The 27,725-nt window shown below is 54.7% G+C and overlaps 1 protein-coding gene across 1 annotated transcript; it reads right to left on the bottom strand.

The window, feature by feature from the left end:
- Nucleotides 1–650: 650 nt before the first annotated feature.
- On the bottom strand, nucleotides 651–24,714 carry ITM2C (integral membrane protein 2C). Its single transcript, XM_007485850.2, has 6 exons — nucleotides 24,396–24,714; nucleotides 6,771–6,911; nucleotides 5,117–5,314; nucleotides 3,999–4,109; nucleotides 3,250–3,400; nucleotides 651–1,934 (listed from the first exon to the last, which is right to left on the bottom strand). The coding sequence occupies exons 1-6, from the start codon at nucleotides 24,495–24,497 to the stop codon at nucleotides 1,846–1,848; spliced, it is 792 nt and encodes a 263-aa protein (XP_007485912.1). The 5' UTR covers nucleotides 24,498–24,714; the 3' UTR covers nucleotides 651–1,845.
- Nucleotides 24,715–27,725: the final 3,011 nt, after the last annotated feature.

The raw sequence follows: 27,725 nt of genomic DNA, 5'->3' as shown, positions 1-27,725 counted from the left end.
GTGCTCTGACCTCCTTCTGCCAAGATCCAATTGGTGCTGAGTGGAAATGAATTAGCCCCTGAAGGCCAGACTGCACTCAGTTGACCTAATGGCAGGGGCATGTAGGTGAGCATTCACCACTACGGGATTATGGGACGTGCCATCTGAGCAAGGACTTTGAGGAGGGAGGACCTTCCAGGCTGGGCTAAAGGGAAGAGTATGGCCCAGGAGTTAGGGCCGATGAGCCTGGAAAGGCAGCCCAGAACTACCCTGGCAAGTTCATTTTCCTCTCCAGGCCATAGGGAGCCACTCCAGGTTCTTGAGGAAGGAGAGTGACATGGTGAGGTGTGTTTCAGGAAGATCAGCCTTCAAAGATGTGCCATTTCTCTCCGAGGTGAGACCAAAAAATGTGGATTCAGGTGATCTGGGTTCAGATCTGGGCTCCAGTGTGACCTTGGACAGGTTGTGAGCCTCAGATGAGCCTTTCTGACTCTCCCAAGCTGGGGCCCATCCGCCTTGCTCCTCCAGCCATGAGTGACCATCTCTGGGCAGGGGTCCCGAGCCCCCCTCCATGTCCCTCCTTTCCCATTCCTGGGGCTCAGAACCTGAGGGGAGGAAGAAGTCCCGCCCCCGGCCCAGCCCCAGCAGCCCCCAACAAGCAAACACCCCCGTCAGAGGTAAAAGATTTTATTATTTTAAGAGCATTTCCTCGAACAGATGAACTATACAAAGCGTTGGGAGACCCATCCCAGGAGGGGGTGCCGGGGGAGGTGGGGGGGGGGGCTGGATGCTTAGATTAATGCGGGAGAAACGGTCAAGGCCCTTGTTAGTGGAGGGTGCGGGCTGCTTAGTGAACTGACCAGGAAATCATGCAGACAAAGGCAAGGACGAAGACACCCCCCAGTGGGGGGAGGAGAGGAAGGGTCGGGGAGGGGGGGAGGGGAAAGGAGGACTCCTAAAAGCAAGGAGGCTGCTGGGGAGAAACCTACCAGCTCGTTCGGGCCTTTTCACCGAGTCCCAAGTGAAAGCCGGACCGAATCGGATCCCCCCCCACCCTCACGCCTCCCTTTTCCACATGGCGCCAGGAACTCCCACCTAACTCCAAGGGAAGCCGGGTCCAGGGCTTGGCTCGGGCCACCTGGGCTCCCTCCTCTGATACAGGCTCCCACGGGTACCCTCCCCACCCTGGCCGCCCGGGGAGCACCCCGCAGCCAAGGTCTCTGCCAGCCTTGGCCCCCTCCCACGTTTCTGATGCACGGCCAGATCGTCCTCGCCCAATGCTCTGTGCTTCCCTTCCCTGAGGACGGCCAGCCTGCCGCCCTCTCTGCCCCAAGGGTGCCGGGCAGAAACGGGCCGGGCTTCAGCCGGCTTGTGCTCCTTATTTAGGCCCCGTTCTCACCCCCAAGATGGCAGGACAAGCCTTCTGGCCCTCCCAGGGAGAGAGGGGCAACTGCCTGTGGAACCCCGGAAGAGCAGCGGCTTCGGGGAGAAGCCCTGAGTTCAAATTCCAGCTCAGCCTGCTCTAGCCTCAGTTTCTTCAACTGTAAAATGAGGACACTGGATGAAGCGACTTCTGTCTCTAGTCTGACCGTGTCCTTCTCACGGCAGAAGGACCATCTAGGAGCCTCCTCAGCGCCGGGCGCTCGGGTCCCATTTACCCTCGTTTCCCATCAAGATTGCCCCCCCCCAGCTACTGTCCGGCACCGCTAAGAGACACAGGGAGGTAGAGCAGGAGCCCAGCGGGGCCGGCGCTGGTACAAGCAGGGGAAGCAGGCCAGGCAAAGAAAAGTCTAAAAGGAAGGCTCGCCAAGCGGGGGCCACGGGAGGGAGGGGGCGAAGGGTGGGGCGAGGCCAGGAGAGGGGCCGCTACTGCTCGCAGATCACCGTCTCCACCACAAACGTGTTCTCGAAGTGTCGGATCGGGTGGCAACTCTCAGCATCCCGCTTGCTGATGCCTGAAAAAACACACACGGAGAGCCCGGTCAGAGCCAGGAAGAGGCGGCCGGAACACGGACCCGGAGGGCCGCCGGGGCCGGCCGGACAGGAAAGGCTGGCGGCGGGAACCTGGCCCCAGAGCTGGAAGGAGCTCAGCTTAGCCCCAACGGATTCTTCTTCCCATCAGAGACCCGAGTCGGACACGGTTCCCATGGCAATCCCTGGCCCGGGAGGGGTGGCGTAAAGGCCATCGGCATAACCTCCTTGGAGGCAGGCGGGATCCCTGGTCAGATGGGTGCTACAGGAACCACTTGAGCTCCCCCAACTCTCTCTGTCCCTTTCCCTGTAGAAGGGACTTGGGACACTGGGGGGAATGGAATGGAAGTCAGTCTGTGTGGGCATCCCAGCTCTGGAGCGCTTTACTCCTGGGCTGACCTTGAAGCACACTTTCTCTCTCTGGGACCAATGAGCCATCTGTAAAATGAGGGAGCCCCTGGACTGCACGACCCCTCAGGTCCCTTCTGAACCTATGAATGTCTCCTGCCTCAATGTCCCCATCTGTAAAATGAGGGAGCCCCTGGACTGCACGACCCCTCAGGTCCCTTCTGAACCTATGAATGTCTCCTGCCTCAATGTCCCCATCTGTAAAATGAGGGAGCCCCTGGACTGCATGACCTCTCAGGTCCCTTCTGAACCTATGAATGTCTCCTGCCTCAATGTCCCCATCTGTAAAATGAGGGAGCCCCTGGACTGCATGACCCCTCAGGTCCCTTCTGAACCTATGAATGTCTCCTGCCTCAATGTCCCCATCTGTAAAATGAGGGAGCCCCTGGACTGCATGACCTCTCAGGTCCCTTCTGAACCTATGAATGTCTCCTGCCTCAATGTCCCCATCTGTAAAATGAGGGAGCCCCTGGACTGCATGACCTCTCAGGTCCCTTCTGAACCTATGAATGTCTCCTGCCTCAATGTCCCCATCTGTAAAATGAGGGAGCCCCTGGACTGCACGACCCCTCAGGTCCCTTCTGAACCTATGAATGTCTCCTGCCTCAATGTCCCCATCTGTAAAATGAGGGAGCCCCTGGACTGCACGACCTCTCAGGTCCCTTCTGAACCTATGAATGTCTCTTGCCTCAATGTCCCCATCTGTAACATGAGGGAGCCCCTGGACTCCATGACTTCTAAGATCTCTTCTCAACCTCTGAGAACTATGATGGGACCCAGTCCAGGCTCTTTGCTTCCTTTTGGGTCAGGTAAGGAGCCTCAAGCCCGTCTGCATCAGGGATGCTCCCTGCGTGGTGGCAGACCCCTGGGACCCTGGCCCAAGCCTCTTACGCATCCTGGTGGTGCGCCGCCGCAGTCTGTAGGTCTCTTTGCCACGGCACAAGCGGTAAATGAAGGAGCCCAGCTGCTGCACGTCACTGACGTGCTCGGTGACGATCATCTCCTCCTGGATGATGTACGTCTGGGGCAGGTAGGTCCCCTTCTGAAACAACAGGGACCACGCACACGGCTCTCAGTCCACGAGCTTCAGCTCTACTCATTTCAGTCAATTTCTCAGCCTCCATTCACAGGTGAAAACCCAGACTGGCTGCCCTCCAGAAGCTTACATTGTGTCAGGGAATGACGGGAACACAGCCAAGTCAATACAAAGTATCCACAGAGGTCTGGGAGGTGGGGGATGGGACCTCGGGAAAGGTGCCAGCCCCAGGGAGGACTAAAGGAAGCCTGATGATGAAAGAAGTGACCATGTTCCATGAGAGCTGAAGTTCAAGAGGAAGGAAAACATTGCAATCATGGGGCAAGAGCCTGTGCCAAGGCGTGGAGGCTGGAGATCTCAATTTGTCTAAAGAAAATAGCCAACGGATGAGTTTGGCCAGTGCATAGGGAGTGCATGAGCAGAAAGGATGGCTCTGCCCTTAGGCTGGAGCCGGACCACAAAGGCAAGCAGGAGGCTGGATCTTGTGGAAGAGGGAGGGGGCGCCGAGCTCCAAGAGGGGCGCTTTACAGGGTTATCAGGCAGCAGGGTGGGCTCATCTCCCAGGTCTCCCAGGTCCTGGGAGAGGGGAGGGCCTGGCACTCACCTTCACGTTCACCAGCAGCTCCAGGAGGTTCCTCGGGGGCATCACGATGGTGGTGTTGAGCTCAATGACGTAACACTTGTCCAGAGCGATGTCGTGGTAGGCAGTCAGGCCCTGGAAACCAGGAGGAAGCGGGGCACTGCAGAGGGGCTCCCAGCCCAGCACCGACTGTCCCTCCACCCCACGCTATGCAGCCTGGACCACCCCCAGCCTCTCCGTCACAGTCAGGGTCAGTGGTGAGTGGAAGCAACCCACAGTCCTGCCTGTGATTTAAGAGCAGGACACACAGGAGGCACAATGGGAAGAGCCCTCCCCAGGCATCTCTAGAGGCCAAGGATGGGGCTCAAACCAAGGCCTCTGCACCCCCGAGCCTACTCTTTGTGTACCCTTCAACAGGCTACTTGAGGGGACTGGGCGAGCTGGCTCTTCTTCCCATGAGCCTCTCTGGTCCTTCGTCTCTTCGTATGCAAAACAAGGGAGTGAGACTAGAGGCCTCTGGGGCCCCCCTCTACAAAGGCATGACCAGTGCACAGCACCCCCTCCTGGAGGCTCGAGAGAGCTTGTCCGTAAGATGCTCCCTCGCTATAACAGTCAGCTCCCACCAATGAAGCATTTAAAAATGCACTCAGGAGGCCAGAGACAAGTGGGACGATGCTGTTGCTGCTACCATGTCGAACATCGCGTCATACACAGCCCTCTTTTCTTCCTGTAAATGATTTTCTAGCCATGATAAAGTCTTGCAAAGAAACATCATCTAGCGCCATTACTGAAGCACGACTTGGTCATAGCATATCAGAGCTGGACCATCATTCGTGTTACAGAGAGGGAAACTGAGGCTGAGAGAAATCACTCCATACAACAGAACCAAAGATCTAGAGCAGGAAGGGCCCCTCGGCCCAGTCGGCTCATTTCCCAGACAAACCAGCACAGGCCCAGCACCATCATGTTCTATGGAAGGAAACTACTAGCATTCTCCAGTAGCTGAACCACATGGGCATGGTTCCATTGTTCCTTAAAGCCACAGGAATCTTACTGATCCTCTCTTGTGGAAAGAATGCCCGCCCCAGGGAGGTCCCCTTGCTCCCTATTAGCCTCTCTGCCTCCCGCCACCAAGCCTTTACCCTCTGGAAGTCATGGATGATGTCAGCAGGGTCCCCTCCCCCAAACTGAGGCACAGGGATGTTGATGTGCTCGTAGTCCTCCTTGATGAAGATCTCCACGTTCTCCTGAAGTTCCAGATGACTGTGGAAGGGGGAAGAGAGGAAGTCCTTGTAGATGACCCCACAGGTGAATATGTTGTTCTCAGGCTCATGAGAGATCTTGGAAGAGACCAGGAGGACAGAGATGGGAAGAGGGTTAGAGACGGTCTAGTTCTCGTGGCGATGCCCTCAGCACCCCCGTGAAACCTTCACAAACACTGACTGACCCATCGCCCTCCCTGGCCCAGAAGAAATCTACATGGAGGCTTGGAGGGGATGAGCTCTATGGCCAAGTCCGTTTGGACAATAAGGGAAAAAGATGGAATTTGAACCCGGCCCTCCAACTTCAAACACACTAGTGTACCCAATGCTGGGTCTTCCACCTCCTCAAGCCCTTCAGTATTTGGCAGAATCTCCCGGCTTAGTGTTTGTCCTTTGGGCTGCAGAGGTGGGTCTCTCTTGTTCATCTTCCCCATCTGCTCACGGGGGCCAGCCCCCAAGTCTCCCCCACCTCCCCTGGGACTCTACACAAAGGGGGAGGGGGAAGACCCACGGTGGGAGCTGAGGTCTCCAAAGAGGAACCTTAAGGGGAAAGTCTGAGTCATGTCTGGTCCTTGGAACATGGGGGACTGTGCCCCAACCCCGGGGCAGGCGGGGGTGGGGGGTGTCTCAGTTTGGAGAAGGGGAAGGTGGAGAAAAGGCGAACTTGAGGAAGTTGCCACTGAGAAGCCAGGAGAGTTCACACTGAGGGGGGAGGGTCGATGGGGTTCACTTCCTTCTCGGAAATTCATTTGAGTCAACCTCATCTTGGAGAGGACTAAGACCCACAATGGCCCCATTTTCCCAGACTTCGGTGAGGTCTCAAAAACCAGTTCTAAGTTGGTTGAACAGTTCTCTTAAAAACTGAGACAGGGGCAGCTAGGTTGCTCAGTGGGGTTGAGAGCCTGGGACTAAAGACTTGAAGGTTCTGGGTTCAAATTTGACCTCAGATGCTTTCTAGCTGTGGGACCTTGGCCAAGTCACTGAACCCTCCATAGTCTAGCCCTGCCCTCTCCTCATATAGTATTAATTCTAAGACAGAGGGTTAGGTTTGGGGGTTTTTTTAATCTCTATTATATGAAATAACTGGGGCTAGAAAGAGGGGGTGCAGGGGAAAATGTAATAATTTAGGGATATTCAGGAATGTAAACCCATTTCAAGTGTTGGCAGTGACCCTTGGGATTCCTTGACTTGGAAGGCAGGAATAAGGTAATTTATTCTAAGGGGCAGGTCTAATGCAAAGGAATGGAGGTGGGAAATGGGATGTTCTGCAGAGGGGACCCTGAGCAGGTCAGCTTGACTAGAGCAGAGTTTGTGAAAGAGTAATTAATGGGGAGGACCCAAACTAAAGAAGGCTGAGGATTTTATAATTGATATGTAAATTATAAAAATATATACCTATAAATAGTTATAAGTTGTAAATATGTAAATGGAGGCAAGAGGGAGCCCCTGCCTGACTATGTCTGAATGCTCAGAGATCTCGATCTATAGTGGTGGGTGGGGGAAGAGGTAGAGAAGAGGCCCTGGACCCACTTACCTGGGGGATCAAGTAGTGCCTGTACATGTAGACAGAAGCCAAGAGGAGGCCCAGGAGGAGGACTATGCCGGTGGTGAGGGTGAACATGCTGCTGATCAAATTCCTCCGGGCTGCTGTGGAGCCAGGGGGCAACCCCTCCTCCTAGAAGAGAAGGAGAAAAAAAGTCAGCTGGATCCCCCCTCAGTCTCAGTAGAGCATCTGTTGAGGGGCCTGGGTTCCAATCCGGAGCTGAGTGACTAAACTGATTAAAGCTCTCAGTTTCCTCATCTGTATAACAGGCATAATAATAGCATCTGCCCCACAGAGCCAAATTATGCATTATCTAACACTGTATAGAAACTCAAACTTTGGGGGTAGCTAGGTAGAGCAGTGGATAGAGTGCCAGGCCTAGAGTGGAAAGGATCTGGGTTCAAATCTGACCTCACTATGTGATCCTGATCAAGTCATTGAATCTTCATTGTCCAGCCCTTGCCGCTCTTTTGCCTAGGATTCTAAAATGGAACATAAGGGTTTTAAAAAAGTAAAAATAAGCTCAAATCTTAGATGTACTACACAACCACCAACTATCATCATTACTAGAGGCTGAGTCAAGATTCAAACTCAGATCTCCTCACTCTCAGTCCAGAGTCCTTTGCCAAACCCCATCCCCATCCTATAAGTGACTGGGTAAGTCAAAGGATAATAGCTACTTGGAGGAAGCAAAAGAGAGGGAACCCCCCAAAACTGAGTGATTTCTCAGTGCCCCCTTCTCTGTCCCGAGCACAGCTAACACCATCAAAATCTATCCACAAGCCGCTTGAAGAGCTGTTAGGGGGCTTCCTCTCTAAGGGCACTTTCCTCCTGTGTGGGTCTCCTCTCTTATACCTACTCATGTCCAGGCTCCCCATTCGAATGGAAGCTCCCCAAGGGCAGGGCCAGTGGTTCTCTAGTATCCTCTGCACTGAGGGCACCTAGCCAAAACCTCATAAATGCCTGGACCTCACTCAATGAGGCTCAGTTTCCTCTTTAGTAAAATGCCCTCACAGGGGTTGCTTTCAAGACCAAAAGAGAAGCCAACCTTAAAATGCTGAATCAGGGATGGGGATCCTGTTATCGCTGGCTTGGTTTGTCCCATCCTCTTGCTAGTTTTTGGAAATAACAAAGAGCATCCAGAGACATCTGAAATGTGCAAAACCAGCTCCTGGATGCTGAAGGGAAGGAGGGATGTCCAGAGGGCAGTGACCTGGTCTGGCCCAGAGTAGCCACTGCTGATGGCACTCCATGCTGAAAACTGCCACCACCCTATTTACATAGTCTGGGCTGGACAACCTAGGGGACGGCAAGAGTGTGGCTAGTCCTGGCTTTGTTTGCTCTGGCAAATGCGTGGTGGTGGGGCTCTAAATGCTTCCTGGGCTGGGTCTAGACTCCCACACTAGGCTCCCCAAGGCAAGGGATGGCTACCATTTTGTTTAATGTGAGATCCCTGTTCCAAAGTTTATTTAAACTGTTGTTTGTTTTTAATTGAATCTAGTATTTCAAGAAATGATGATTTGTTTTTAAAAAGAGAGGGAGGGAAGAAGCACTCCCAGATATAGAAGATCCACTCATAAGACAATGCAAGGATATGTGGGGATGGACACGGACACAGACACGGACACAGGTAAGTCTTCTCTTGTTATAAAGGAAGACCAAGGAACAAAACAGTCTACCCAGAGGCTGTGCCTAAAAGCACAGCAGCATTCCACACCAAGTCCTTCACCCCTCCAAGGATAGTTAGGGATTATTGTCTCAGGCATCCATAGAGCCAGTCTGCAACTTCCCTCATTTTACATATCTATCTATTTATTTATTTATTTAAACTCTGATCTTCCATCTTGGAATCAATGCTGTGTATTGGCTCCAAGGCAGAAGAGTGGTAAGGACTAGGCAATGGGGGTCAAGTGACTTGCCCAGGGTCACACAGCTGGGAAGTGTCCACATTTGAACCCAGGACTTCCGGTCTCAAGGCCTGACTCTCCATCCACTGAGCTACCCATCTGCCCCCTTACATATCTATTTAGAGGGAGATCAGTCCCTAGTGAGTGCCCCAGGGATCCCACCTAGGCTAGGAGCTATGCAATATCTTTCTGAATTACATTGATTAAGGCAAATGACACAAAGCTGGAAGGGACCAATTTTGCATTTGATGGTTCAAATCTGGTCTTGGGCATTTCTTGGCTCAGTGACCCTGGGCAAGTCCCTTAACCTCTATAGCCCCTAAAGTTCTTCTGCCTGGGAACCAATACACTGTCTAAGACTGAAAGTAAAGGTTTTTAAAAATAATAAATTTGATGAGGGAGTCAGTCGGGATCTGAAAAGTTTTCTATAAGCAAAGTGCAAATGACCCCATTGAGGTTTTCTTGGCAAAGATCCTGGGGTGGTTTGCCATTTCTTTCTCCTACTCATTTGACAGATGAGGAAAATGAGGCAGACATGGTTAAATGACTTGCTCAGGGTCACAAGGCTAGTAAACGTCTGAGGTTGGGTTTGAACTCACAAAGATAAGCTCTTCTGACTCCAAGCCCAGCACACTAGCCACTGCACCACTTAGTTGTTTGTTAGTTTGAAACCGAAATGGGTGGCCACTGGGTACAGAGTAACATTCAGAGATTAAGTGATTTGCTCACTATCACGTTGCCAATGCAGGGCTAAGGAAGAATTTGAATCTAGGTCTTCCAGTCTCCAAAGCCAGCTCTCTATCCATCAGACCACACTGCCTCTCTCTCATTGGGGAAAGCACCTTGGCGAGATAGACGTAGGAGCATAAGTTTAGACCAGGATGAGCCCAGTGTCTGAGGTCTCTTCAAGCTTCTCATCTTACTGAGACAGAAATGGGGGGGGGGAGAAAGTCACTTGACTAAGGTCACCCCTAGCCCAGCCCCCTCCTGGAGTCAGGTCTGGGGCAGAGCGAGAATTCTCTCCCCTCAGGCTGGCACTGCCATCCCACAAAGCTCCTGGACAATAAGTGCCCTGCGGGCACCCCCCCCACTTGGCAGCCCCGGGCATTTGGGGGAGGAAGACCTGCTGAATGGGCCCTGAGTCTGGAGGGGCAGCTACCCCCCCCCAGACACCGATATATGAGATATTTTTAGGGGTTAAAGACAGGGAAAGAATTCAAGGATGCCCCGCTGACAGCCAGTGCCTGGAGCCTCTGGCAGCTGCTGGCTCCCTGGGCTCCCGTCCCCAAGGCAACCGCCTCCGAGCAGCCTTTCTCCTTCCCCCTCGGAGATCTTGGGCTGCCTCCTCCCACCAGGGTGGTACAGGAAGCCAAGAGAGGGCCCTGGGCAAGGCAAAAGCCATCCCAGGCTGCTGGCTCCCTCCCCACCCAGAAGGAGGCTGGGATGGCCAGGCTTGGGACCAGGAAGGAGGGAGCTCAGAGGCCTAAACTCTCCCTCAAGAGGCGGCCTCAGGGAAGGGAAGGGCTGGGCTCACATCTGCCCGTTGGGCCATTACCTCACCCTCCAGGGTCCCCGGGGGGCCAGCTCAGAGCTGAGGCTGCCCAAGGCTTTGGGAACAAGCCAGGAAAGGTCACTGCAGGGCAAGCCCTGGAGGAGGGCAGAACCCCAGGCTGAGCCTGCTGGAAGCTTTCAGGGGAGGCTGACAGCTCATGGCAGCCCCAGGATGCCTTTCCTGAAAACAGCCACACAGTGAAGGGACTCAGTGCCCCGCCACAGCCCCACAGCTGGAGCGGAGGGAGGCAGTCAGCTGAGGGAAGAGGCTGGAGGCTCTGGCAATAGGCCAGGCATGGGGTGAGGAGGGCTTGCACCAGAGCGTTGCTGAAGGCTGCTGGGAGAGGACTGGGAGGACTGCCTCGGCCTCGAATTTGGACTTTGGCTCCCCTCCCTGAATTAGTCTGAGTAAGAGCCTGCAGCCCCGGCCTTCTTGCTGCCTTTTCTCCCAATAATGCCCAAATCCAAGATGGAACCCAGCATCAGTGGGGGCGGCGGTGCCTCTCCAGGCAGCCCTCCCAAAGCCTGGGTTTCCTCATCTATAAAAACAAGGGATTTGGACCACTTGACCTCCCCACTCCGGGGAGCCCCTTCATCCCCTTAGGGGACATTTCTCCCTTCGGACTTGTACTCATTAAGGGACTCCAGGGCAGAAATGGCCCAGCACATTCAGCCCGGGAAGTGGGGGAGTGGAAGGAGCTCGGAAGAGTCAGCAGCAGTCACTCCGCTCAGCGCCAGATTCCTAGACTTCAGAGACAAATGGCCCTGGCCCAGGAGGACTCGTGCCTGATGCCAAATCAGAGATGAGGCAGGAGCGAAGCAGCTCAATTCACTTCAATTCAGCATTTCTGGGGTTACCAAGGGGCCGATCCCCAAGGAAGACACACGGAACACAGCCGCGAAGTGCCCTCCGAGTAAATGCAAAGTATGAATCCTCTAGAGATGGTAGAAGAGACTTAAAGTCCATCCCCTTCCGGGCTCCAAGCCTCACCCAGGGACCAGGCCCAGGCGGCCTCGAGCTCCTGGCCAGGAGTCACCCTCCCCAGGGACTTGGTAGGTAAGCTCCCGGAGGGTAGCCTTTGCATCTCCAACAGGGACAGTAATGCATAGAGTAGCCCTGGGCGGCCTCCCCTCTACAAGCAAATTCCAGAATGGCTTAGAAACTCAGGTAGGAGAGACACAGAGCAAACCGTGAGTCCCCTAAGAAGAGAGAAGGCACTGCAGGAGCACAGAGTGGCACCACCTGTTTTTTCAGATTGTTTCAACATGTAGATCAGTTTTACTCATTTTTCTTGATTCCTTTTTCATCTTTAAATCCTTCCCTTCCATCTTAGAATCAATACTGTGTGTTGGTTCCAAGGCAGAAGAACAATAAGGGTTAGGCAAAGGGGTTAAGTGATTGGCTCAGGGTCAAGTGTGTGAAGCTGAATTTGAACCCAAGACCTCCAATCTCTAGGCTCTCAAACCACTGGGCCATCTAGCTGCCCCCTATTCTTTTTTTTTTCATCTTCCTTATAAGGTATGACTCTGGAAAGGGGGAGAGGAAGTGTAAGCAATATAAAAAAACACAAGAGTTCAATTAAAAATTTTTTATTTTTAAAAGACGAAGTTGGGGAATTAGGAAAAATCAAGTCAAATCCTCATGTCATTCTTTTAGTGACTTAACTAGAAGTGATGCAGAGGCAGACTTGGGATTGGGGCGAAGAAAGCCTTAAAGACCAGAAGTGATTACCGAGGAGGAATGAGCAGCCTAGGAGTGGAAGCCCCCCTTCCTCTTTGGCTCCTCCCTCTCCCTCACCCCCAACATCCAGGCATTAAGAGCATTCCTTCTTCCAGCGCCTCCCCCTCCTCATTTCTCGTTCCGGCTGCTCCGTTATAGCCTCCTAACGGGTTTCCAAGCAGAAGCTGGAGGACAGCACACTGAAAACGTCCGCGAGGGGAGCATTTTTCAGGGAAGGGTTGACCCAAACCGCCCCCGAAGTCCTTTCCAATTCCCAGACTCCGTGGCTCGGTCACTGTCTGCAGTCAGTCAAGAAGCAAAGCGGATCCGGGCCTAGAGCCGGGCCAGAGGCCAGCAGCTGAGACAGAGCTGGCAAACACGCAGCACAGCCAAGCCTGTGTGGCCCCAGGGCGCATTCCAGAAGCGCCCCCCCCCCCCCCCCCAGCAGAGGTTCAGCGCCAGGCAAGCATTTTCCAGGCTCCCATTGGACAAAGAGAAGACAATTGCATCCAGTTGCCACGGCAACCCTCGCCCCTGCAAAGCGCCTCCAGTCCACCTCGGGGTTGGTGGTAGAAGCAAAAGCCTCCCAAGCCCAGCCCGGCTGAGACTCGGCCACTCCAGCCCCTTCCAGCTCAGCCAACACAGGGAGACGACTGGGCAATGCTGGGGCCCAACAAGCTGAACCGCCCCGTTAACTCACCGGAGCCCCGGAGCCCAGAGAGAGCAGCAGCTCCGGAACAATGCCCAAACGCACTCCGCGCTAATGAAGCTCTAATTGGTTGCTAGACAACAGGAAGCACGTCAAGGCAACCCACCTTCGCTTCTGCCGGCGGCCTTAGGGGGCCTGGGCGCGGAGCAGGATTGCGCCACTTTCAGCACCATGGCCAGGGCCAGACCGCCTCCACGGGCTTAGAGGTGGAGGAAGATCAGGCGCTCCCCCGAGTATAATTAGAATTCCGTGCCTGGGATGGACCCCCGCCCCCGGCTCAAATTCAGCCCCCTCCCCATGAGGTAGTACAACCTCCCAGGGCTCACACGCACCTGGCTGGGAAAGGCACCTCCAGTTCATTTTAAATAAAGAGTTCCACACAGATCCATACAAGAGGGACCAGGGAGGGGCTGGGGCTCCCAGGGAGCGTTAGTGGACTCCAAGCTCAAGAAGAAGCCAAAGGCGGCCTGGTGACAGAAAGCAAAGACTCTCCGAGGTTGCCTTAAGGGACTCAGGGGTGAGAGCAGAGCCGGAAGAGAACCAAGCCTGCTCTGACACTTCCCGGGCCAGTCAGCATCCAAGGCAAGGCGCTTTCCCTTGGGATCAGTTTCCCCATTTGTGAAATCAGGTCCAGACTCGGGAGAGCAGCACATTTGTCTCCCTGACTGAGCTGGTGGGAGCCGAGTGCTCTATAAACTATGTAACCTGTCAGTGTTAGAGAAGAGTAACTACGTGGCTGGTTACGAATGCGCATTTTTTAGTTCCCTTTTATTGGTTTTCTAAGATCAAGGGGAAAGGACCTTCGAAGTCACCGAGTCAGCCTCTCCTTTTACTGATGGGACAACTGAGGCACAGAGAAACAAGTCGCCAGCCTAGCTGCAGGATCTGAAACAGAACTGCATTCGGGTCTTTCAGCCCATATACCCAAACTGGACCAATACAGAGAAGATCGGCATGAACCCCTGAGCAAGGGGCACTGACACACAAGCCCTACATGAAGTGTCCTGCCATTACTCCACCCTTTGTGGCCAGGCTCATTTTCTCCTCCTCCCCCCACAACCAGGCAAGCCAGACCCTTTGATATCTGCCCCCCCCCCCCAATAGAGAAAGGAAGAAAGCGATTCCAACGAAATCTACACAGTAGTCTGACCAGTATGGACAGGAGAGCTCCAGAGCAAAGATTAGGATTGCTCCTGTTCTGATCCTATGTGAAGCCACAGTGGCCCCTTCCAGCAACCATTTGTTTTTAAACCCTTATCACCTTCCATCTTGGTATCAGTACTATGTATTGATTCTAAAACAGAAGAGTGGTAAGGGCTAGGCAATGGGGGTCAAGTGACTTGCCCAGGGTCACACAGCTAGGAAGTGTCTGAGGTCACATTTGAACCCAGAACCTCCTGTCTCTAGGCCTGGCTCTCAATTTACTGAGCTACCCAACTGCCCTTCAGGAACCACTTTTAGAAAAGCAATGGGCCTGGAACTGAGAAGGGAGACCTCAGTTAGCAGAGTGCTACCTCTGAGGCAGACTGCCTCAGTCACCCTAGGCAGGGTACTTCACCTCAAGGCCCAGGCACCTCTCCAATTGAGAAATGGATTTCCTAGAAGTGCCAGCAGCTATGATGACTGCCACAAGGAGTTCCTCACACCAGAGGCCCCACTAAATCCCTAAATTGTAACCTATCCAGGAGGGGCCAATCGGTAGAGATGGGGGGAAGGGAAGGGGTTCAGGATGCCACCCAAACAGCACAAGTATCAGAGAAGGCACGCGGTGATCCTGTTGGGAGGGACTTGAGAGCTGCCTGCAAACTTTGGGAGAACTGCCAAGAGGAAATGGGATTCGACGTTCTGCCTGGCCCAAGAGAAATAAACTGGGATCAATCAGTGGCTGGGAATTAAAAGCCCGACTTTCCATTCAAAGTCCAGGCAAACTTGCTAACCAAAGGAGGCTGGATGGCCACTATCAAGGGCCTTGGGGGTTGGACGGCCCAGCCAAAGGCTCCATATTCAAACCAAGTTGGTTCAGCTAGACAGCAGTTGAGGTTCCCTGGGTCTCAGTTTCCTCACTTGTCAAATGAATGTGGTGGATAATTAATAATAACTGAGGGAACAGCCTGAGCTACATAATTTATTGGCAAAACAGGCATAATAAATGGGCCAATGGATGCCCCATTCAGTCCAAAGATCCTGACTGTAGAGTGAGGTCGATTTTTCTGTATTAAAAACAATGAATCAAATAAGAGCAATAAAGTACAAGAAAACAATTAGCCAGGGTGCAAAATTGGGCCATGGGGAGGGACTTCCAAGCTGGGAAGGGGAGTGCAAATGGTCAGGTCCCTGAAATCAGAAAATGAGGAGCCCCACAGTCTCCCCCCAAGTGTCTGTACTCAGTCAAGTAACTGTTTGACCCAGTTTGCAAATGAACCATGTGGGCTGCTTGAGAGGGGCATCACTCTTTGGGTCTGACTCAGTTTCCAGGCAGGCTCACCGAGGCACCCAGTTATGGGTCTCTAAGCAATAGATAGAGGTGGTCCAGTTTCCCAGTCATGGCATGGGTTCAAACAATAAATAAAACTGATTCTTGGAAAACAGAAATCGAACTAGACCTATGACTAGAAGGGGAATCGAGTTAGACCAGGCAAAGGCCGGTGAGGTATGTGCTAAGGCCAGAGAAATCAAATGAAAACAAATAACAGTCCCCTGCCCTCAAGGAGCTGACCTCCTGGGAGATACTCTCAGCATGCTAACAGGGCAAAAAGGTGAGGAGGAAGAGAGACCCACCCCGGGACCTGGATTGGAAGTTCAGAAATAAGGACAGCTGGGAAGGGGATGAAGAGGCCAGAGAAGTAGAAGTATTCCAGGGAGACCCAGCAGCTGGAGTGAAGTGTGGGAAGCCAGCAAAGGAGAAATGGGGGTGGCCTCAGTGGCTTTGGGGTCTTTTCTGGCTCAGGACTGGGTGAGTAAGGAGCAAAAACTGAACAAAAGCCAGAGGGCTTCCTTGCCGTCGATTGCTGTCTGTGCTCAGACTTGTACAGAGACCTCCAAGATCCCCAGAACCTGCTGCCCCAGCATGGCTCCATTTCCTTCTCCAATGATCACGTCCATGGGAAGTTCCACTCCCTGCACCTTAGCAGGTGGACTTTAGGGGCTGCTGTGGCTGTAACGTTCCTGCCTCTGTGGTGGCCATCCTGGGACTGAGTCTCTTCTCACTTGGGGCAGCTGGCCATTGGACGACAGCTGGATGTCATCGGCCCAAATTCAAAGCCTTGTGGGCTATCCCAGAGCCATTCCCCAGCTCTGGAGGCCCCTGGAAACCAGCACTTTCAGCCTACAAAGAGTTTTTTGCTTATCATTCAAGAGAGAGCCCAGGAAGCCACCCAAATAGCGGGACGGTTGTCTCTCCAGTTAGACTGTGAGTTCCCGAGAAGGGCCTGGGTTTGGCCATTTTCCTCCACACAATGCCTGGCACATAGTAATCAGTGTTGACTTGCTTTATTAAGTAGTTCTCTTCCCCTTCTGTGTCCAACTTTCCACGTTTGACCTGGTTCTTTCTGGGTTTGTTTTTAAACTCCTCACCTTCCATCTTGGAACCAACGCTACATTTGGTTCTAAGGCGTTAGGCGATGGGGATTCTGTGACTAGCTGCCCTCCTAGATCTCTAGTCTCTTTACAGCTTTATCTGACCCTAAAATTTAGAGTTAAATAAAGTCTCTTTTACCTAGAGGAGGCCCCGAAGGCCATGCCCAAAAGACATCGTTGTCCACCATCCTTCCGATTTTTAAAAATCCTCTGCAACCCTTCCCATGTGGGGGAATCTTTAAGGATTTATCTCAGGACACAAAGCATATTTCTAAGAACCTCTAAAATGAGGCTCCCAGGCTCTTCTCTCTGGGTCAAGCTAAGCAAGCCGCCCAGCAGGCCACCAGCTCTCTACCCTAAGTGCATTAGGTACTGAGGTGATGGAAGGCAAACATGGTTATCCTGTCGGACCAACGAGAGTCAACAATGGCAGATCTGTTCATTTTGTGTCCATTTGTGTTCCTTTTTCTAGTCCCACCTTCCTGTGCCTCTGGACTCATCTGGCTTAACTAAGGGCTTCAGACACGAGCTGTGGGAGCCTGGACAAGGCACTTCACCCCGTTTGCCTCAGTTTCCTCCTGTGGAAAATGAGCTGGAGAAGAAAATGGCCAACCACTCCAGGATCTTTATCCAGAAAAGCCCAAATGGGACACGACTGCAATAACTGAACAACAAAAGATGTCAGGACCAACTCTCGATAGCTTCTAAGCGTTCTCCATTTGACGTCATGGCTTTGTGAGGCCGTAGCACTTCATCGGGCCGCTCAGCAGAATAAGGCTCCGCCAGCCAAGGCGCACTGAGCTTTCGCTAAGAAATATCCGTCTCATCCCAGGCTCAATGTTTGGCTGTTTCCCACTGGGCTGCCACCGCAAACACCGTATTCTTTGACTGTAACCATTATCTAATGTGGCTTCGATTTCGACCTTTGCTCTGTCTGAGATCCTGAAATAGCTTCTCCTTCACGTCTCGTCCCTTCCTGTTTTGAAAGATCTAATCTAAGTTTCTGCGATATTGCTCTGGGTTCCCTCCAAGGAGCTACAGAGCTCTCTTCCATCTCGAGGTCCTGACCCACATTTTCCAACCTTGGATAGACTCCCTTGACCTCTTGTGTGCCCATCTTCAAATGAACACACTGAGTGTCAAGATATATTTGTGGGGGCAGCTCAGGCCCAGAGACAGGAGGTCCGGGGTTCAAATCTGACCTCAGACACTTCCCAGCCAGGTGACCCTGGGCAAGTCACTTAACCCCCATTGCCTGGCCCTTACCACTCTTCTGCCTTGGAACCAACACACAGTATTGACTCTTAGGTGGAAGATCAAGGTTAAATATATATATTTATATATTTAAGTACCAGTTACTAAGTATACATTATATTATATCCGTAGAATACTAAGTATATGTATATGGCTGGCAGGATGTGGCGAGTGTTTCGTGGACTTTTCCTCTTTCATTCTCTGGCCTTGGCACATGGAGGTCTTCCTGCTTGGGCCCCTCATGGGTCCTCCAAAGAGAGATGGCCGCTTGGACCATGAAACCATGATTCTCGAGGCTTCTGTGCCCACGATGAAATCCAGCCTGATCTCTCCTCGCCTCTCCATGAAGCTGGCCCATGACCGGCGTGTCCTCCCTCCAGTCAGCATCCTCTGGCTTCACTGCCCAAGAAGGCCAGTGTGGACACGGTCTCGTACTTCCAGAATGGCCACAGATGGCTCAAAGGCCCCACCATGGAGAAAAGGGGTCCCTGCGGGGGAGCCGAGGCCCTGCCAGAGGAAACGTGGACTCTGGCGTTAAAGCACGTTCTTCTTTGGCGGCTCAGACGGAACGGAATCTCCGTGAGGGCAGAGCCCGGTGTGATGCTCGGCGTACCCAAAGGAGCAGAATAAACCCTGCTTGTAGGCTGAACGATGGAAGGTGCTGCTGGGTAACCCCGGATCAAAGAGAGAAGCCCCTCCAGGAGCCTCTCCAAGGACCTCCAGACTCCACAAGTGGTCCAGGTCAAGAGGGACGCAGGAAATCCCTTTAAGACCCCTGAGAGAAACCTCCCCTCGATGACCACAGATCTGCGCCGCCCCCTCTGTCCCCCCCCAGCACCGGGTGGCACCCGACCTCCGCAGGTCACCCCTTGTGCCTCTGGACACAAGCCATCACCAGACATCCCTTTGGGCCTCCCAGGTCGCCTCATTCCTGATCCCCCCCAATTGTCAGGAGGGTAGAAGCTGTCCTCAGGGAGGCGGCTTACTCCTGCCTCGGGGCGCCCATTTGACTTCATGATCCAACCTACTTGCAATTTCATAAATTTTTATTTTTAAGCGAATGATTGAAGTCGTCATTCCTGATGGGCCTTTCCTTCCAGGCTCCCCCCAGTGGACCCAGGGCCTGTCCTCTGGAGCCCCTGGGCCCTGATCAGCCTCCCATGATCCTCTGGGGATGAAAGACAAAGGCGGCGTCCTAGAGGCCAGGAGCCGAAATCAGAGCTGCCCTGGGGGTGGGGGAGCCAGGCTGGGTCTCTGAGGAGCCTAAAATCTGCCCCCCATGATGGCAGGCAGCTCTAGGGGGAAACAGGGTCCTCTGAGACACCCCCAAAGGCCTCCTCCCCCTTCAGGGCCCCCAAACAATCAGGCAGAGGAAAGTCAGAGATGCAGGAGCCCGAAGGAAAGGCCCCTCGAGGGGGGCTGGGCTGGGCTGGGCTCTGCCGGTCTCCCACACCAAGTCTGTCCTTCAGGGCCCTCTCCCTCCCCCTGCCCTCTGTCTCACATTTGGGTGTCTGTCCTTGACTCTGGGTCTCTGTGTGAGTCTCCCTCACTGTCTCTGGCACGAATGTCTCATCTGTCTCTGTTCTATTTGTGAGTCTGTCTGTCTGTCTCTCCCTCTCCTCCTCTGTCTCTTGATAAGGTCAAAGAGATGTTGGGGTCTGACCAGGGAGGACGGAGGCCCGGCCTCTGCTGGAGGCCCTCAGCAACAGCAGCAGGTGGGCCCTCTGGGAAGGAAACCATGACCGGCCTGAAACATCTTTATAAAAACCAGGCTCCGACGATCATAGAATGGAGGTTATGCCACAGCCGTCCGGCCCTACCTTTCTATCGCCCGTCTTTCCTCTCAGTGTCGGGACTGGCTTCAGCAGTCTGTCTCCCTCTTTGTCTGTCTCCCTCTGCGTCTCTGTGTGTCTCTCTTTGTGTCTCCCTCTTTGTCTCTCCCTCTCTGTCTCTGTGTCTCTGTCTCTGTGTGTCTCTCTTTGTGTCTCCCTCTTTGTCTCTCTCTGTCTTTGTGTCTCTGCCTGTGTCTCCCTCTCTGTCTCTCTGTGTGTCTCTGTCTCTTTATGTCTCCCTCTCTGTCTCTCTCTGTGTTTCTGTCTCTGTGTGTCTCTCTTTGTGTCTCCCTCTTTGTCTCTGCCTGTGTCTCCCTCTTTGTGTCTCTTTCTCTCTCTGTCTCTGTGTCTCCTTGTGTCTCCCTCTCTGTCTCTCTGTGTGTCTCTGTCTCCTTATGTCTCCCTCTCTGTCTCTCTCTGTGTTTCTGTCTCTGTGTGTCTCTCTTTGTGTCTCCCTCTTTGTCTCTGCCTGTGTCTCCCTCTTTGTCTCTCTCTCTCTCTCTCTGTCTCTGTGTCTCCTTATGTCTCCCTCTCTGTCTCTCTCTGTGTTTCTGTCTCTGTGTGTCTCTCTTTGTGTCTCCCTCTTTGTCTCTGCCTGTGTCTCCCTCTTTGTCTCTCTCTCTCTCTCTCTGTCTTTGTGTCTCTGCCTCTGTGTCTCCCTCTGCATCTCCGTGTCTCTTCCTCCGTCTCCGTCTCTGTCTCTCCATCCCCACATCCATTCACCACAGCCTCTCCCTCCCAGGGGCCCCCCTCCTTGGGCCCCTCAACCTGGCTCAGCCCAGGGCCCTGAAACCAGGGCCAAATGCTGCCGTGCCCAGCTGCCGGGGTCCCTTGCGCTGCCAACGGAATTCCAGGCCAGCAGCGTTCCTGAGGAGCCGGGAGGGGATATTCCCCAAAGGCAGCACAGAGACGTCGGGATGGCAGCCCTGGGAGCCAGTCAGGGCCAGCAGGAGCAGCCGGGAGGGGAGTCTCTGCCCCTCGTGTTGGCTGGCATCTCCTGGGACAAGCGGCTGCTCCCCAGATCCAAGGGCTCAGCACTGGGAGGAATTGTGGGAGAGCTGACCATCGCCCATGGGGCCAGGCAGAGGGGGAGTCGCGACCACTGCAGTCAGGTAATGGGGACCCTTCAGGACACCTCACTGGGCCACAGCAAGCCTCCTGGGGGGGGGGGACATAGCAGGCAAACAAGTGTTCAGGGACTCCCAGCCCTGACAGGATGATACAGGAAGGCCATGGTGGCCCCCAAGGGTGTGGGGATCCCCTCAGAGCATGCCCACGGGCTGGGTGTTGGGAAAGAATAAAGCAGGAGTCCTGGGGCCACGCAAGAGAGTCCCAGCCTCAAAGGACCACAAAGGGTCCTGCCCTCCGAGAAGGGGCTTCCATCCTCCAAGCTCCCAGGCTGGACCACCACGCAGCCCGAGAGCCAGTGGAGGAAAGCCTGGGTCGGGTCCTGGTCCTCCAGGGGTTCTGGATGGGTTCCAGGCCCAACCAGGATGGAATAAAGCCGGGAAGAGCGTGCCCAGCCACTGGGGGGACCTCAGAGGCCGACCGGTCCAATCTCCCTCACTAACCAGAGGACATGTCCAAGCTCTCACCAATGGGCACTGGGGGCAGAGGGCGTTCCCTGGTCAGAGAGCTGGACGTCCCACCCTGAATGTCGATGTGCACCCAACAGGTGGCACAGGCCTGAGTTCAAAGAAATATTCCACCTTTTGTTCGGGCCCGTCGAATGGCTCCATCTTGATTTATGTTCTTCAATAAACTCCTTTTAATGTTCTGCTCTTGAGTTTGGCCTCATTAACAAAAGCCCCAAGAAAAAAGTTTCCATTTAACATCATCTCCCAACTCTGGGCCTTTGCCTAAGCCATGCCCCATGCCTGGAATAATGCCCTCCCTTCCTCCCCTTTGCCTCTTCTATCTCTAGCCACCTCCAAATATACGCTCACAGTCCACAGCAGCCAGTGTCTCCCAGCTTCTCCACCCCCCCCAAACAGTCTCCTCATTTCTCTAAGAACTTCCATGCTGACAAGCTGTGCCCTCCAATGGGGGCATTGTAAGCTCCATGGGGGCAGAGACAGTTCATTTCCGTCTCTGCTCTCAGCACACAGCTAGGGTTACAGGGAGCCATCTTCCCGGGTTCAATCTAACCTCAGACACTTCCTAGCTGAGTGACTCTGGGCAAGTCACTTCACCCATGTTGCCTCAGTTTCCTCATCTGTCAAATTAACTGGAAAAGGACATGGCCAGCTGCTCCAGCATTTTCACGGAGAAAACTCCAAACAGATTCACAGAGTCAGACTCCTGGAGGAAGACATACATGTTTCTGATTGATTGTTATGTAAAATGGGACAATAGCTGTGCTACATCATATAGAAATGTCTTCAGACTTCGTAGAGTTATGATTATTGGGCAAGTCAGAAGGATACTGAGGAAGATAGTCAACATGGAAAGCTCTAGGTTCAAATCCTGCTCTCTCCCTCTCTCTCTCTGTCTCTCTCTCTCCCTCTCTCTCTTTTTCCCTCTCTGTTTCTCTCTCTCCCTCTCTCTCTCTGTCTCTCTCTGTCTGTCTCTCTGTCTCTCTCTCTATTTCCCAGTCTCTGTCTCTCCCTCCTCTCTCTCTCTCTCCCTCTCTCTCTCTCTCTCTCTGTCTGTCTGTCTCTCTGTCTCTCTCTCTATTTCCCAGTCTCTGTCTCTCCCTCCTCTCTCTCTCTCTCTCTCTCTCTCTCTCTCTCTATTTCCCAGTCTCTGTCTCTCTCTCTGTACAATCTCTCTCTGGGTACAATGGAGGGTAAGAGCCCTGGGGGCTGACGGTCCCCATCTCTGTATTCTGGGCCACTGTCTTTTTTCTCTGCCCCTTGGCACCCTCGGGGGCCTGAGGAAAAGCTTAGCAGAGCCCTCCCAGAATGAATGGCTCCCTGGGGGCTCCTCCCCTTCTCTTCTCCAGGCCCCAAACTCCCAGAGACCGAAGGCTGGCATCCCTGCTCCCTCCGGGTGTGCCACCCCCTCACCCAGCTGGTCTTCCCTCTCCCTCTCCTCCGGAGCTCGCCTGTGCCAGCTGCACCAGCTCCCTCTCTGGCTTCCAGCCCAGGCAGGGCCCTGAGGGCAAGGCTCAGCTGGGCTCTGCAGCCCGCTGAGGCCTGAGGGAGCCCTCCAGGGGCTCTTCTTTATCTTTTCAAAGAGCTGGGCCTGCGGGAGCTCCAGGGAGCAGGGGGGGAGGGGGGAAAGAGGAAGAGATCGGAGAAAACGGAGAAAATCCCCAGGAGCCCTCAGCTCCTCCGAGCCCCATCCAGGTCGTGCCAGGGACAGCGCGCCTCCTCCTCCAGGTAGCCTTCCTTCATTACTCCCGCATTTGTCAAGTGGGAAACAGCCCAGCCCTAGTTCAGACCCCCGCCAAGCAGGCCAGAGAAGACTGGAGCCCTCCTGAATTAGATATTCAGCACCCTGCGGGCAGGACCTCCTTCCTCCTCCCACAAACGGGCTGGGGCGGGGGGGGGGGGGGGGGGGGGGGGGGGGGGAGGGGGGGGCACTCCCAGCCCTCCTCCCCTTTCCTCCAGGCCCCGGGAATAATCATCTCATTTGATCCTCTCAGTCACCCGGGAAGGTGGGCGCTTATTGCTGTCCCCATTTAACAGAGGAGAAAACGGAGTCCGGAAGGGGTGGGGCCCCTGCCCGGGGTCAGCTTCGACTCCCAGACCGGCCCTCAGTTCGAAGCGGAGCACCCGGAGCTTCAAAGCCGGCTTTGCCACCTCCTGGCCGTGTGATGCCGGACCAGGCACAGAACTGGTGGGGCCTCGGTTTCCCCGCCGGCGGCCAGGAGCTCCGGAGAAGGGAGGGGCCTTCCTGCCCGGCCCCGGGCACCCAGAGGGTGCTCCCCCACACGTGTAGGGTGGGCCCTTGGGAGAGCCAGATAGCTGGCGGAAAAGGAGCTGAAGGAAGGGGAGGACACGAGCGAAATGGCGCCTTCCCGGTGGTCCCCGAGCCTGGGCCGTCCACCGGGAGCGGCCGAAAGGAGCCCTGATTGGGGGAGGGCAGCCAGGGGCGCCCTAACGCCCGGCCATCCCCGCCCGCCCCAGCCAGGGAGAGGAGAGCTGGGCCACGTGCCCGGCTTCAGAGCAAAAGAGGCGCATTCTGCAGGGACGGACAAGGAGACCTCGAGGAAGGAGATCCGCCAACGCCGGGGCTGCCTCGGCCGGGAAGCCGGGAGAGTGGAGCCGGCTCGGCGGAGGAAAGGACCCGAATTCAGGGCCCGGGAAACCCCTTCCAGGCTCCGGGCAGCTCCCGCGAAGGGAGGGGAAGCCGGCCGGGAGGGCGCCCACTACGGGGGCGCGATGCTGAATTCCGGCTTTGCCACTTAGTCCTGGCAACCGGGGAAATGGAGGATGGGGCAGCGGGAGGGCAGGGGGCGCTGCGCGGACTGCGGGGGAAGGGCCGGCCCAAGAAGCCGAAGGCGGGCGGGCGGGGGGGGCGCCTTTCACCCCACAGCCCGCCCTCCTCCCTCCAGCCCCCACCCCAGGACTTGGGAGAAGAGAAGGGGAAGGAGGGGGAGGGGCAGATTCATGGTGAGGTTTGCGGTGCAACCTCGGGACCAGAGGAAGAAACAGAGCCCCGCCCCCCGCCCAGAGGTCTACTAGAAAACGACCCCCACGAGGGGGAGGGGCTCGTTTGGGGAAGGACGGCGGACCCGCGGGGAGGGCTCAGTGTGGAACGTCTAATTCTCTATATGCTCAGGCGCCCCCCTGCTCCATCTCACTCAGATCAGTCCGCCTTACATAAGCCTCCCCGCCCAGCCCCATCCCGACCCGAGAGGGGCCAACAGCCCTCCCCAGGACCAGGGAAAGAGCAGACAGCGGCGGCGGCCGCCCCCAGCGCCCAGCCCTCCCGCCGGGAGCCTCCCAAGCAGCTCCTCTCCATTGTGCCCTCAATCAGGGGCTCCCTTCAGGCTCCAGGGATCCCCAAAGCCCTCAGCCCGGGCTGCGCTAAGTGGGGCGCTTGGAGATGCCCAGCTCCCCCGCGGGGGGGCACCTTTCTGGCTCCCGTCACCCCGGCAGCCCCGGGCCCCCAGCTCACCAGGCTCTGCGGCAGGAGGATTTCTGAATTGGCCCCGTCGCCAGCTGCCTCCTTGTCGGGCTTGAGCCCGGCCACGGGCGGCTGGAAGCTGATCTTCACCATGGCCCCGGCGCCGCGGACCGGATGTCGGTCTCGGTTTCGGTCTCGGTCACGGTCTCGGTCACGGTCACGGTCACGGACGCTCCCAGAGCAGCCTCCAGCTCCGGCCCGAGGGCTGCACACCGGAAGTTTGGGAGGTGGGCTCTGGTCCTCCTCCTCCTGCTCTTGCTCGTTCTCCGTGTCCCCGCCCCTCCTCTCGGCCCACCCCTCGCCCCGCCTCTCCCCCTCCCCCCCCCCACGCTCCTGCCAGAGAACAGCAGCGGCCGCGTGCCTGGTGCACCCCCGCCCCACCCTCTCGCCTCCTCCCTTCTCTCCCCGCTCCATCCCCCGGTCCCTCTGCTCCCATCCTTGGACCACCGCCTATTAGATCTGGGCAGGATCTCAGAGACCTCCCGGCATCTGAGATGGAACCAGAGTCGGGGGTCCAGAGTTCGAATTCTGTCTAATCTCGGGGAGAGGGAGCACATTGTCGTCTTGGTCCTGTCACTTCCTTCTTCCTTGCTGACACAAAGTAGTGTTTGGGAAATCCGGGAGAGGGAAGAGGTTGAAGAGAGGCTGGTTCTACAGTTTATAGGAGGAAACCCCCAAAAGACATTCTCTCCCCACCCCCACAGCCCCTCCAGTTCTCTGGCATAAGTAGGGTAGGGCCTTGGTGTTATGTCCGAGAGTGCCAAACTGTAGAGGGCCCCAGTAACAAATACCAGGACACATAGGGGATAGAATGCAAAGTCGGGCAGACCTGAGTTCCAGTTCTGCCTAAAACAGCTACTGGCTGTGCCACTCTGGGCAATTAACTTCTCTGGAATTCCTTTCCTCCTCTAGAAAATAAGAGGGGGCGGGGCACTGGCCTCCACTTCCCTAAAATCAGAATCTTGAATTCTTCTGCTGGAAAATAGACAAAAGCTTAACCCTAAAGAAAGACCATCAACATTAGAAGCCCCGCTGGAGTGGAAGGTGGTGGGCGAGCTAAGTGCCCACCCCCACCCCTGCCATGCCAAGGGCTGCTCTCTAATGCGCTGCTCCCATTACATCATGGCCTGGGAGACTACAAAGCAGCCAAGCCAAGCACCTGATTGGTCCCTCTGCGGCTGTGGCTGTTCTCCTTGTCTGAAGCCCCGGAGACTTGCCTTATCTTTGCCCAAAGTCAGCAGAAGAAACGAATCCAGAAAGCAAAGGACTTTGGGTCTGCTCGGCACATCTTGAGAGGAGAACTTCTTCTTCCCCAGCTTCACCCCTGTAGTGGCCAGAACCCTGAACTTGGGCTCCGAAGATCTGAGTTCAGATCCTGCCTCACTCACTCTAGCTATGACCCTCCTGCTCCAGGGTCCTACGTCCAGGCAGTATCTTGGACCAAACTGGAACCCAGGACCTCCCATCTTCCATCTCAATCCACTGAGCTCCCCTTTGAGTATCAATTCAAAGACAGAAGACAGTAAAGGCTGGGCAGTGAGGTCTCTGGGGTAGGCAGTGTCTGAAGCCAGATTGGAACCAGGCTCCAGGCATCCCAGTCCTTTTTCAAAGCACTCTTCCCAGCAGCCTTTCCTAGTAAACTTGATTTTTGGGGGGGCCCCGAATGAATGTCCAGCTTTGTTTCTCCCAAATGAATTTCAGTCTGACAAGGGTGGCCCTGATGATGATCGAGAGCCATCCTCTGCTCCAGAACACTACCAGTTCCATATAGATGCCCATCGCAGAGCTGATGTCCTTGTGTCCCCTCAGGGCCTTGTTGAAGTGTGTGTGTGTGCCCATGCTGGCTTGGGTTCTGACTTAGATTAAAATAACTCTTAGGCCAACAGGGGTCCCAATCCTGGTTTTTAATTAAACATCCCAGAAAGGTGCCGGATCTCCTGGGACTCTGAACACAAGCTGTCTTCCAGGAAGCCGGAGCCAGGAGCCTCTGAGTTCTCTTTGCAATCAAGAGATTCTCTCAGAGATAGCCCAGCCTAGCTTGGGCCACAGGGCAGAGAGCAGGTGTGAACTCTGGGCAAGGAACTAGCCTCCTGCCTCTCTTTCTTCATCTGTAAAATGAAGGGAGTTGGACTCAAGGGCCTCTAGCTATGATCCTCTGAGCCTGGGTCAGTTCCAGAACCACCTCCTTCAGCCTCAGTTTCATCATCTGTGGAATGGGAATGATGATGCCTACCTTGCCTTCCAGAGTCACTGAGAGGATCAAATCACGAGGGTAAGTATGATGAGGAAGATGGTGGCCCTCAGCTAAGTGCAGGCTGGTGTGTGTGTGGGGGGGGGTCCACCTGTCTAATCCTTACCTTATCCCATCAGTATGTACCACTTTCTGCTGCTGATTCCTCGATGGAGACAAGCAGCTTTCCCACACCGAGGCTGTTCCCCTCAAGGGAGGAGCTCACATTCTCATGGGGCCAAGACAGGAGAGGAGGTAAGCTCAGAGCAGAAGGCTTTAACACCAGAAAAGGCCTTCTGCAGGAGGTCCGATTTGAGTCTCTCTTTTTTAAACCTTACCTTTCATCTTGAAATTAATATGTGTATTAGTTCAGAGGCAGAAGAGATATAAGGGCTGGGGGGAGGGGGGGTTAAGTGACTTGCCCAGGGTCACACAGCTAGGAAGTATCTGAGGCCACATTTGAACCCAGGACCTCCCATTTCTAGGTCTAACTCTCAGTCTATGGAGACTGTCCCATATGGAGACTGTCTGAGGTGGCCTGTCCCTTCAGAAATTTTTTTTTAAACCCTTACCTTTTGTCTTAGAATCAATACTGTGTATTGGTTCCAAGGAAGAAGAGTGGTAAGGGCTAGGCAATGGGGGTCAAGTGACTTACCCAGGGTCACACAACTCCCTTCAGACATTTGAAGGGCTGCCATGTGGAGAATATGGAGACTTAATCTCTCTGCCTCTCAGGGCAGAACCAAGACCAGTGAGAGGAAGTTAACCCCAAATCTCAATCCTGGAAAAACTGAGCTATGACTCCTGCTTGGAGAGGTGATGAGTTCCCTGTTCCTGGAGGTCTTCAAGCAAAGTCTGACCAAGCTGGACTATCTAGGAAGTTGCTGTTTTTTTCAGGTGTGATTGAGACTCGATGCCTCTGAGATCCCTTCCAGGTCTGAAAGTCTGGGATTCTGGAACTGGAAAGGGAAACTGAGACCCGCAACATCCAGCTCCTGGACAAGGGACCGAGCCAGGGGTTGTGGGTCCTTCAACTGAATCCGCCTCCTCAGGGTTCTCCCACACTCAGCCTGGGCTTTTCTAGACATTCA

The sequence above is a fragment of the Monodelphis domestica genome, chromosome 2 (genome assembly GCF_027887165.1).
Source record: "Monodelphis domestica isolate mMonDom1 chromosome 2, mMonDom1.pri, whole genome shotgun sequence".
NCBI classification, from domain to species: Eukaryota; Metazoa; Chordata; class Mammalia; order Didelphimorphia; family Didelphidae; genus Monodelphis; species Monodelphis domestica.
The sequence above is the reverse complement of the archived record's forward strand: the minus strand, read 5'-3'. Positions and strand labels throughout refer to the sequence as shown.

Coding starts and splice junctions, on each gene's coding strand:
- ITM2C (XM_007485850.2), bottom strand. CDS start 24,497: ATGGTGAAGATCAGCTTCCAGCCGCCCGTGGCCGGGCTCAAGCCCGAC. Junction 6,912..24,395: donor TCCTCCTGCCGCAGAGCCTG/GTGAGCTGGGGG, acceptor CTTCTCTTCTAG/GAGGAGGGGTTGCCCCCTGG. Junction 4,110..5,116: donor TCATCCATGACTTCCAGAGG/GTAAAGGCTTGG, acceptor CCTGGTTTCCAG/GGCCTGACTGCCTACCACGA.